The 12,446-nt window shown below is 40.7% G+C and overlaps 1 protein-coding gene across 3 annotated transcripts in view; it reads right to left on the bottom strand.

Annotated features, from left to right (window-relative positions):
- Positions 1-12,446, bottom strand: part of hdac4 (histone deacetylase 4) — a 124,025-nt gene that overhangs the window by 73,959 nt on the left and 37,620 nt on the right. For all 3 annotated transcript variants that reach the window (XM_087178503.1, XM_023423121.2, XM_087178505.1), the window contains one exon: positions 1,299-1,364. In XM_087178503.1, coding sequence (XP_087034629.1) covers positions 1,299-1,364 — 66 coding nt within the window. The remainder of the gene's footprint in view (positions 1-1,298; positions 1,365-12,446) is intronic.

Raw genomic sequence — 12,446 nt, 5'->3', positions numbered from 1 at the left:
CATCTTTGTAATACAGTTCAAGAGGAAGTCTCAAGGAAGGCTGCATCTTTCTGTCACTACATAGTTTAAGTAATCATGCTTCTTTTCTACATTTCTGAAAACCTGATCTCAAAAATTCAAACTCAAAAAGGCTCCATACAAGTACCATCAATACTGAATATAAAAAAAAAAAAAAATCTGACAGAACCCATATAATTCCAAGCCTGCATGTCCTACAAATGTTTGTATGTGTAAAGTGTGTCTACATCTGTCTGTGTGTTTATGCTATTACACGTGTCACTGCTGCAAGCAATGAAACATGCTATTAACAGGTTACGGCTCCAGGTCTTGGCAACCGTAACTATGACATCACTGCTGCATCAGCATGTCCTCCCGCCACATGGGACAAACATACCGCATGTGGGTTGATGACATGCTGATGGGCTGAGATCATCACACATTCTTGTCAACAGGAGTGTGAAGTTCCAACTAAATGTCTCGTTTCACATGCACTTTTACATACACACACATGCGCGCTGGCACGTGCAGGGCGACCTCTAAAAAGGAGCTGGTCACTGAATTATACATTTCCACGTACTAAAAACAACGTGCAACGTCAGCTGGTGGAGATGATGGCATGCCCACGGGTAAATGATAAGTTTCCTGATAAACACACACTGACGGAATACATTACTGAGCCATACATTAGCCAGCTAAGGCGGCCATGATCCCCCACTGAGCATCCAAGTTCTGTAATCACCCCCTGGTCCATTACGCATCAGTAACCAAAAAGACATGACTACATCAATCACTCAGCTCCATGGGAGTGAGGAGGCTCTACGTAGGTAGGCACCAGATTCATTACTGGTGTAAATACCAGGCAAAAACAATGAAAACCTGATCAAGTCTTCAAGTGACATCTAAGGAAAGTCTTTGTTTCTACTTTCACTCAAAAATATAAATGATTTCTGTAATTTCAATCACATGTTGGGCAGGATTTGGTTAAATCAGTCTATGGCAGTGTCAAACACACATTTACACTGTGACATCTGGTACAATTATTTTTTCAAATGAACTATTAATCAGGAAACTTCATCAAGCATATCAAATTTCAGTCTGCTGGTCCACTGCTTTGTAATCATGCTGCTCTAGATTCAGCGCCATTCAGATTTTCAATTTAGCCACTGATTATTATCCATGTTATGGATGGAAACCCATTTGCATGGCAAATCACAACAATGAGACTAATGGAGTGTTATAAATCCATCAAGTCATCAGTCCAAAGGAGTGATGGTCACACACACATATAGAAGTCCTACCGAAATGGTTGGAAATGGCAGCTGGTTTAAGAAGTTCCAGAGGTTGCTCCTTGCTGCTCAGACCACCTGTTAGAGAGGAGAGGAGGAGAAGTCAAGTTGAATGTGGTCATCACTACGGCATCAAAAGCTTGCATTAAATAAACTTAAAACACCAATATCTGTCCACAGTCACAGGAAAGAGCTGTAGAGAGAAATGGAGGAAAAGTCCAACATGAGAGAAGATGCACAACATAAATTGACAAGAAGAGAGCGGAAGAGAGCGGATGTGTGTAGTTATATGATATCTTGTTAAAAAAGTCAGACAGACAGACAGACAGCAGACAGAGAGAACAGACAAAGTTCACACATTACAAGTACATTTTCTCAAACAATCCAGCCATGGTGCTGAAGTTATAACTAAGAATGGCACTCAGTAAAAGGCAGACCTCCACCTATCTCACAATGTTGAATAAAAAGTGATAAAAGATTGGACACTAAAGTGACTGACTACGGCCTCTTGATGTGGTATTATGAGATGGGACCGGCCGAGGCTAGCTGGTTAGCGTGCTAACTTAAGTAGATCCAGTGGCAAGAATAAGCATGTGAACCCTTTGGAATGACCTGGTTTTCTTTTTCCTCGGTCATAAAACTTATCTGATCTTCATCTAAGTCACAAATGAAGACAAATACAATGTGATTAAGCCAATATCACACAAGCATTTTGAATCTTTTGTGGCATTAAACATTCACAGTGCCGGTGGAAAACATAAATGAACCCTTGGATTTTTAATAACATGGCGAACCTCCTTTGGCGGCAATAACCTCAAACCAGCTCTTCCAGTGGCTGCTGATCAGACCTGCACAACGTTCAGGAGGAATTCTGGACCGATCTTCCTACAGAACTGCTACAGCTCAGGTCTGGGCTCTGACGTCATTGTCCTGCTGCATCACAGAGCTTCTGTTGAGCTTCAGCAGGTAACAGCCACCCTGACATTATCCTGTAAGATACCTTCATAAACTTGGGAATTGATTTTACCCCCTGATGACGATGAGCTGTCCAGGCCCAGAGGCAGCAAAGCCCCAAATATTCCCAGCCTTGTGTCATCAGTCCATAAAACTTTTTTCCCAGCAGCGCTGTGGAGTGCCGAGCTGCTCTTTCGGATAGATGCGCCTTCCTCCGTAATATCCTGCCATCGGACACCGTGCTTCATGCAGCCACGCACAATGATCTGTGTATAGTGGACTCATGAACAGAGATGTGCACCAGCTCCAATGATTCCTTGAAGCCTTTAGCTGTTACTCTGAGGTTCTTTGATCACTGATCATTAGTAACAGTTTCTGCTTTAAGCAAATCAACAACTCTTGATCATAAGTCTTCTGGGATGTCCCACATCAAGAGGTGTTTCTTGTTAACAGCAAACGCAAAATCTTTTTTATAAGTCAAAGCAGCTCTAACCCACACCTCCAGTCTGGTTTCACATTATTATTATAACCGAGGTGTTCAGTCATTTTGTCCAACCTACACTATGAATATTTTAGTGATGTGTCTAGTATGGACAAGAACAATACCATGATTTGTGTGTTATTAGATAAAATAATATAAAATAGATTCTGCTAGTTCATTATTAACTCAGATGAAGATCTGACCATATTTGAAGACAAATTAAGATATTTTCAAACGGTTTGACTTACTTTTTCTTGCCACTGTATCTCTGCAGCACAATGCTTAGACATCTTTATGTCTTTGACATAACATTTTTTTTTTCACATTCTGTTGATAATATAAGTTTGATTTTGAATGCTTTAAGATAAAATACTTGCGTGTTGCCCTTTTAAGCCCTGTCTAGGGTCTCCACCCTTCATGTGCTTAAACAAACGCAGGCCTTTGGTCTTATGATTGTGCAGTTACAGATGAAAACAACACCAGTAGTAAATAACCTGTTCCAAAGAGGCCCGAGGCAAACTGATCACATTTGTTTTCTTGACTTGTCTGAAGCAAAGAGGGGAATACAATCTACCCCCCCATGGAACTAGGTGTGAACATGTTGTGCTCTGATTAAGTACAATAAATGATAGAAAAACACTGTGTTGACAGCTGGTTTTCATGCTCATTGATGATGAAAATGAAAACTCCTGCTTTAACTTCGGGGTGATTTCATCCACATAACCGGCCCTTGTCTTGGATTTTAGTGTCACTAAGTACATGAGCTCAAATAAATATTATATATTTCATCTTCACCATCATCCATTGTAGTTAATGACAGACTGAAGTCTGCAACCACAGTATCAGCAAACAATGATGTTCTACAATGCCTGTCCATGAACAAAATTCACTTCTTACTTGACTCTGGGGCTTTCTTACATTCAGGCTGATCTTTAGAAAGTGAAATACATGATCAGTTACACTGGTCTACTGTTAGGCCAATGAATAACAACCACTGATTTTTCATATCGAAGGGAGTAAAACTGCATATGTGAAAAACGCTGTATGAAGCCATATGTGGCTCCACAGGGATAAAGTCTGACAAGTTGCCCCAAGTGATGTCACTTGATTCAGAGTCAGTTGATGCTGAAGAATGAAAAATGAAAAAAAAATCTGGGCAAAAGTTAGAAAGAAGTATGCTTACCATAACTCTGTAGCCCGCCCCCTAGAGGCTGGAGGCTCTGGGCCACATTAGCCACAAGTAACATAACTGCTGCATCTATTTTGATACTTTTTTTAACTGTCTATTTTGAGTTTGACAATGTAATGGAGTGCAATGATAAGTTGGAAGAGTATTATTTTAAACACATAAGTCAGTACCTCATTCAATTTCAAATCTGATGTGATGGAATACAGCCTATAAAATATCACTGTACCTAATACTTTCTGACCGCATTGGTCACCCAGAGTAGACTATAATTAGCCAGCTGAACCGAATTGTTAACAACCTGCCAACATATATTTTGCTTGGGTATTGTGAGCCACCATTCTCATGCCTTATAATTTTCTATTCAAGCTCTTTTATTCAAGAAATCGGTGCAATCGCTACACAGATTTGCTGCAATATTTCTGCTCCCACCTGCAAACAGCTGGGCTTAAATTACGCAATCACTCAGCCTACATCAGTTTAATCTTAAAGATCGGCAGCTGGTACGAATGTTGGGGTCAGTTATCCTGCAATTATCACCACTTTGAGGAGGCAGACTCTCTGAGAGTGAAATATTTCAAACTTTGTCTATACTCAGTGGGTGTCAGCGCAGACACAGCAGGGTGTATTCAGAGGTTCAGTTAAGAACGTGCGCTAGACGAGGAAATACTTTCAAATTCAAAAACTCATTTTTTTTTCCAAACACGGCACTACTTATCAAACTGAAAAACCACAAGGAGTTAAGTACGGTTGTGTAGATCTTTCATGCAAAAATCAGAAATGTCCATCACCCACATCCCTGAGCCAGTGGAGACAGACACAAGGAAAGAAAAGCCAGTGTGGAAGAAAGGAAAATGTGAGAGGAGACCATGAGACCATGTGCTATGTCACACATGAACGAGCAGCAGCACATGACATACCCACAACTACTATGAATTTTGTTTTTCTGGGTTGCTAGGTGCTATTTTCAGCCTAAGCAGACTGCTCCATGATTAATACATGATGGAGGGGAGGGGCTGAATTAAATATTCATATTGTACACACAAACACACACCAAATGCATTTCTTGAATTTCATATTCAAGGCAAAGCCTGCTGCCTTTGTGTCTTTAACAAAAGTAGACGCTGACAAACAAAACTACACATGGAAACCAGGGAGAAACAAATAAACACAGAGAAGAGAAGAGAAGAGAAGAGAAGAGAAGAGAAGAGAAGAGAAGAGAAGAGAAGAGAAGAGAAGAGAAGATGATGATGATGATGATGATTTTTGCTGGATACAGTATGGGGATACAGTATTTGTGTGTGCATGTCTGTGTGCAAGTCAGTAGGGTGGCAGTGGCAGATGGTAGAAAGACGACACCAGAGCTTGATGGACGAAAGACAAGCCAAGCAATCACACACTCAGACACACACACAAAGGAAGAGTTGAAAGTGTAAGTGAGTGTTTTGCATCTTCTCTCTGTTGCAGCCATCACATTATTTTTCATTTTGCTCTCTGGCGTCCTCAAAACCCCTCTGCAAGGACGTTGTCATGAGCAGAGAATAATAGACAAAGAAAAACAGCGTGACTGAAAAGCTGTATATGAGGTTGTTTATGTTTCAGAGAGAGAAAGAGAAAGATAGAGAGAGAGAGAGAGAGAGAGAGAGAGAGAGAGAGAGAGTGTGTGTGTGTGTGTGTGTGTGTGTGTGTGTGTGTGTGTGTGTGTGTGGGTCCAAGTAAGGACAGAATCCATGCAAAATCACAGGGAAGCCTATACAAAAATGTGTGTATTTATCTGTGTGTGTACAGGAAACGTTTCTCATGGAAACCAGGCAGGTTTACGGGTTGTTCACCCATGACTGAGTAGAGGATGACCTCTGACACCTGGGGAGGAAGACAGGTCTACTGCTCTCTGCCTTAACACGCACTGACGACAGAGAATCTCCATGGAAACCACAACAAACAAATATGCAGAGAGAGAGAGAGTCTCTTGTGCGTACAAAGAAGAGTGCTCTTTTAAATCCAGTTTTCTCTGTTATTACTAGGGTTGAATATAGGCATAGAAATGCAATCACACTGCAGGCTGTTCTATACTTATTATATACTATGTCAAATACTTTGCTGCATACAAGGAGGCAGATGAATGCTGAATAGTCGGTGGTCAACAACTGAGGTCGCCGTGATGAGAACTTATCAAATGCACAAAGCAAACATAGCGTAGCATAGAAATGCTGCTCACAATCCTTATTTTACATCAAGATAGACAGTTATTAAATGCAAGAATATCAGCACTCTGATGCTGAAACAACTTGATGAAGAAAACTATCATTTATTATTCATGTCAGTCATTGAATATCTTTGGACTTGTGTTTTGGACTGGTAGCCAGGCAGGTTTGGTTGCCATGGGGAAATCTGAAGGGTATTTTTCACAATTTTAACAATTAACTTTTGTCATTAATAAATGAATCAAAAAATAATCTGCAAATTGACTAATAAGCTCTTAGAGGGGGTTCCAGAGAAGATATATACCAATCTCATATATGTTCGCAAAAAATATGAAGCTACCAACAGCAGTCTGTTAGCTTAGCATAGCATAAAGACTAGAAACAGGTGAAAACAACTTGCCTGGCTCTGCACAAAGGTAAAAGAATCTGCCTACCAGCGCTTCCCTCTACACGTCAATAATTAACTTATTTTCCATTGTGTACAAAAATCTTTGTTGAGAATTTGGTTTCATTTGGTTAATCAATGATTTACATCTGGACAGCTATTCTGATGACAGCAAGTATCTCTCTAACCAACCACTGGTCTAATTTCCCCCACCTCACTCTCTGAATTACTGCCTCCCAAGGCCAGCCATAATGGACAGTACGCTCAGTCCAATCTGGAGTAGACACTGTGTGTATAGCCACACATTTGTCTGCAAAGCACTCTTGTCCACTTTAAACCCGGGCACTTATCCATCCTGTCCAAACCACGCCACTGTTGTCTCTGAGTTTGATTGAATAGTTGTCCTCTCTACGGTGAAACTATTATCTGAAGTTACGGCAGGAACAACAGATAAAGTTCAAGAGAGATGAGACTGAGAGGTTCACTACCTCTTACAGCTTGTTCCATGGTCTGAGCTGTGGCTCTGCTGTTATAGACTGAATAAATGGAAAGAAGGGCACTCCAAATGGCATGGAGTTGTAGTTGGAAATCAAACCATCACGAGAGCAATTTTTGGATTCTTTAGTGTGGCAACAAGGGATATGACACTTTCTGCATCACCAATTTCTTTACACTATTTAAAATAAATGCTTCTAGTGCATATAACAACAGTAGATGGATAAATATATACTTTATTTATTATTTAGTATGCAGGAATATATTATCATGTTGGTATGTAACATCCTGCAGGGTGTATAGCACAGTTACAATGGAGGATGCCATTATGTTGGCCTTGAGTCATGTGGACTCTTTGATGGATATTTTAATGCGCTGACCTATGTGACCTGTGCCATATGCATGCCCTTCAGCAATAGTTATGCGAATCCCCCAGTGACATGTAGGGATATACATATGGCCACTAAAAAAACATATACACTAAGAAAAAGTACATGCATGTCTCCAAGCCTAGACAGGAAAGTGATTTGCTCTTTTTGCATGTGTCATATCCCATTTGTAAAAGCTTAGATGTGTCGACAGACTTCCTTGTGGATAGACATACGTGATCACCACATGGAAAAGGAAGAGGGGGAGTGCCAAGTTACCGATGCCTGGCAAGAGGACAAGTTGGCTCAGAGGCTTACAGGAAGCAGGAGTGCCTGCTTCAGTGAATACACACCCGGTGTACAGTGATGAGGAGAACCCTTCACCAAAGATACACAGAACACACATGAACGCTCAAAGAAACGCACTTGTGCACAAAAGGCACACAGTGAATGCACACCTTTCCTCCTGCTAGACCATGAAGGTGCAAAGTCACCTTGTTGTGGGCCACCACCTCCACCTGACCAGCAGTCACCACAACAGCGTGCCAGCCACGCCAACCTGTCTAGTCCACTACAACTCAGTCTGGTGTATTCTGAGCCCTCGATATCAGCGAGAGCTCTGCCACCATCCGCTCTGCCAACTATGCCATCCTGTCTGCTGAGGCTCCACCAAAATTGCCCTTCTGCTACAACCAAACTCAGAGCCAGTGTAAGAGTGTGCCAGCCACACCAACCTGTCACTGCCACCCTAAACCACAAGATAACGTGGTTGGAAGCCAACATATGAGGAGATTCATTTCGGAAAGAGACGTCCATCATGTGACAGAAATAAAAATTTTTACTTTTAACAGATCATCATGAAATATATGTACTTAGATGAGTAAATTTGTATGGTCTCTTCCCTTATATGGCAGCTTCCCCATGGAGATTTACATTTCATCTCATCTACTCTTTTGAAATAATCTGTTCACGTGATGCTAATCAGTCACAAGCCACATATAAAAAAAACTCATGACCCATGAGCATAACAAGACGTCATCGTAACCTGGATTTAGTTGCAGAGGAGCTAATTCTGTGCGACCTTGAACCTCCCGACAACACCGATAAACATCAAGCATCAGGCAGAAATATCAGGCTGTAAAATATCTCCTGTCGCTTTGTAAATAACAGGAAGTCAAACTACCGGAACCACTGCCAAATCTAGGCAGCAGGACTTAAGCAACATTTAACCTTGGTAGAACACAATTTCCCCTTGCAGACTAAGTTGCTAGCATTCATTTATGAAGTGTGTAAACACAATCATTTCCATGGTTTAGTGCGTATTTATGAGTAGTCACACAAAGACTGCCACCACTATGATTCACTGTGAGGACATGGAGTTAACTTAACACCGTCATCCCAGCAAATGAAGTGCCTCATTGAAGAGTCTCTAGTAGTTCTACACGGTACACTTTTGTACCAATGTGTAAAGAATCATATTCACAAATGCAAAGCAGTAAGAGTCAAAACATGTTGGCCAAGTAGTAGCATTTTTAGGTTTTGGTTTCTTTATATCTTCTCAATCTACGTTGCACACAAAAACGTAGAATTCCTGGTTTATTATATCAATCAAATACAGAAGAGCAAATATGACAAACTCCTTTTGCTTTGTTGCTAATTTGTCTGAGTCTATGTGCATAACTTCTCACCACTGCCTGGCTAAAAACCACTCGCTTGGTGTTGCGGCCATGTTTACCAACTACTCAGCACTTCCTCTGGGCATTTTGAACCTACAAGACAAACCGCAGCTTTTGACTTTATTTTTACTGCTGGACTTTTAAAAGGTGTCTGTCTGTGTCTGTGTTTACATGTGTGTTCCTCTGTGTGTACTGTTGTATATTTGTGTATCTTTGACCAGACAGGGAAAGACTTCTTTTTAGTTTAAAATATACATATCTGTGTATATCAAGTATATTAGCGATCACTGACATACTAGATATATATCAACAGGTCATCATCACAGACATACAATCCATTAGGGCTGGGCAATGAACACACAACAACTTATTGACTAATATTTGCTCACATCTCAAATTTCAATAGATTAATTGTGTGAATCCAAAACAATTAAACTGAGAATATAGCTGCAAATTATTAAAGAAATCATAATTTACTACATACAACAACAACAAAACAGTTATTAACACACTGTTTGCTATCAGGTTGAATGTGACATTATATCATGGTATAGCTGTAAGAAAAAAATAAAGAGAGGCCATGTGGTCTTACAGCCGGTCAGCAACACGAGAAAGTCCATGGGGAGACAGGAGATCCCTGTGATACCTAAGACGGGTGATGTGTGTGTGTGTGTGTGTGTGTGTGTGTGTGTGTGTGTGTGTGTGTGTGTGTGTGTGACTTTTAGCTGCTGAAAAGGCTTAAAGTGTACTAAAAGGAACGGAGACATCTGTGTAGTAGTAGACGGGTCACTGGGTAGAGAGAAGGGCCTTTCTGTTTTTAAGAGCATTACGCATGTGAATATCACATGGTAGATTACACTTACTAGTTACGCAATAGGTCACAAATACTGTAATATATACATATGCAAGACTACAATATACATGCTAACATCACTCTGGCAAAGCACTGCCTCCGTGTGGGCTCCAGGCTGCGCCTCCTCACTGAGAGGGAAACTATTTTTGAGGGACGGAGCACATCTGTGAGCTATCTGTTTCCATCCAATTTTTTACACTGAATACTCCAGCCAACATGCATCATGGGTATCCTGCTGAATTACAGCGCAAGTGACTTTCATCCAAGACAAACAAAAGTTAACAAACATGCAAATCCCGACATTTAACGCTACAGTAATCAAACGTTCTATTCATGTTTGTGGAGGGGTTCCAGAGAGTGACAAATCACATTTGATCAAACTCTGTAAAAGTTCCTGTCAAGACAAATCTGCTAATTTTCCAAACTGTAATATCCCAAGCATCTGTGTTTGTTTGGGCTATGAGCTTGGACCAAAGCAGCGGTTACTTGTGGCTGTGTTTTCAGACTGTTGTCATGGGTATATACGGCTATATAACGTGACGTGATCATGTGTGTGAAAAGGCACTAAATGGCTTATTCTCAAGGCAGGACCAACTACACTCTGCACAGACACCAGTTTCAAATGTAGGATGACGAAGAAAGTATGTATCTCCCTTGAACAATCTCTGAGACTGTCGTCACCTTCGCTCACTTTCCCCTCGCTTCTTCTCTTATCCAATCTCATTCTGTTATCCTGTCACTTTATCCCAAGTTACTCTTGCTTATTCCAGTCACCTTGCAGGAAAAAATTTGCATATTAAAGAGAGTGAAACAAATAGTGACATGGACATGAGAAGCAAGCTACGTCATCAGGCTGTGAAACCACAGGAGTTAATTACGCCTTTTGTGTCTAGCTGTCTGTTTTCACATGAACTGTGTTTCTCAGTGTGTGTCGATGCCTGGAATATGGGTGTGATTCCCAGCATGTCCAGTCATGTTGAGTCATGTTAAGTGTGTGTTACAGACAACAGCGTTTAGAAGCACCGTGTGTTTCTGTGTGTGTGTGCGTGCGTGTTGTCAAGTGCTGAGATTAGCTGACTATAGGCTATGCATGTACATGTGTGGGTATGCAAACAAGGAGAAAGCAATAGTATGTCCATGTTTCTTAAAAGTTGTGTTGTTGATGGGGTTTTCTCCAGAAACATGACGTTATTTCCACCATGTTATTTAAAGCTGCAAAAATCAATTTATGGCCACTAGGAAGCAAAATAGCCACCACAACAAGCAGACAGACACACAGTCCTGACACACTGTCACGCTGTTAAGTCGTTACAGTTAATGCAGGTTTGGAGAAACATAATTAATTGAGGGTCATGATGCTCCTGGCCACCTGATGAGTCAAGTCCAATATTCACTCTGCTTTTAGCTCTGGTCTGGTTCCCATTAACCTCTGAGAAGCATATTAAGGTATTTTGGTGTCTCTCTTAGGCAGCTATTGTACATGACTCGCTTTATCAGACCTCCAGATGGAAATGACTTCCTCTGTTGTATTGATGAGTGTTTCTAAGACTCAACGCCACAGTAAAGGTACCGTAAAACCAAGACAACAACCCAGTGGAGTAGAGGTTTTCATGCGTCCACAATTTTGGATAATTTTGCAACCCTTTAAGATCCATGAATCAAGAGAACTGCCAATATCATAAATCCTGTAGCGACAGATTCTCCTAACATAAGCTCAGCTTCAGCCAAAGTCCCAGTTCTCATTCTCACCTCAAAACTTCATTCTCACCCCTTTTTGGACTAAAACCAGACCATAATCTTTCCTTATCCTTAACCGTGAGTTAAGAGCCGTGAGTGACTAAACATAACCATGAAAAAGCTGTAATGATGCTGAATATTGTGCTACAATTTTGGAAAAAACAAATATGTTCTCTATGAACATTTTACAGATCAATCTATCTGCAACTTGTCAAACATATTAATTAAAATTTCCTCATCACATTAATAGAAACGATCTCATTGCAATTATGTTTCCAACAAAACATATTTGCTGTTGCAGTTTAGTTGAATATGAACATAATTTATAGAACAGGGCTGAATAAAGAAACTTTTATGTTTTATAAATCAATATTTTCCCCAAGAGGAAAAGCAAACACTAATCCAATAACTACTGGTTGTCTGTGATCCAAACTCAACAGAGAAAGAAAGAGCAGGAGAATTTGAGAGGGACTTAAATATAAAGGTGCAGTAAAGCAAACAGAGACACGGGGGAAGACTGACATGACTTGAATACAATAAGCTAGAGTGCTGGACAAGAGTAAGTTGTCCCAGTGTCACAGCGTCAGGTGCTTTTGACAGGGGTGTAGGGTTGTGGGCTGGGGTCAGGGGTTAAGGGGCGACACACTTCACATCTTCCAAAAATAGCGTGTGACCAGTGAAGTGGCGAGACCAAAATAAAAGGCGGCAGCATTAAGAAATGTTTTCAGTCCGACAGTCTTGTCACCTGTCACTAAAAAATGAACGTGCAAGAGATCTTCTATGCTCAGACACAGACCAGTATCATTTTTTTTTTTTTCTCA

The sequence above is a fragment of the Seriola lalandi genome, unplaced genomic scaffold, assembly GCF_002814215.2.
Source record: "Seriola lalandi dorsalis isolate HSWRI2012SDOR001 ecotype SW California unplaced genomic scaffold, Sedor1 jcf7180002054689, whole genome shotgun sequence".
Lineage (NCBI taxonomy): Eukaryota > Metazoa > Chordata > Actinopteri > Carangiformes > Carangidae > Seriola > Seriola lalandi.
This window is presented reverse-complemented; position numbering and strand designations above follow the sequence as displayed.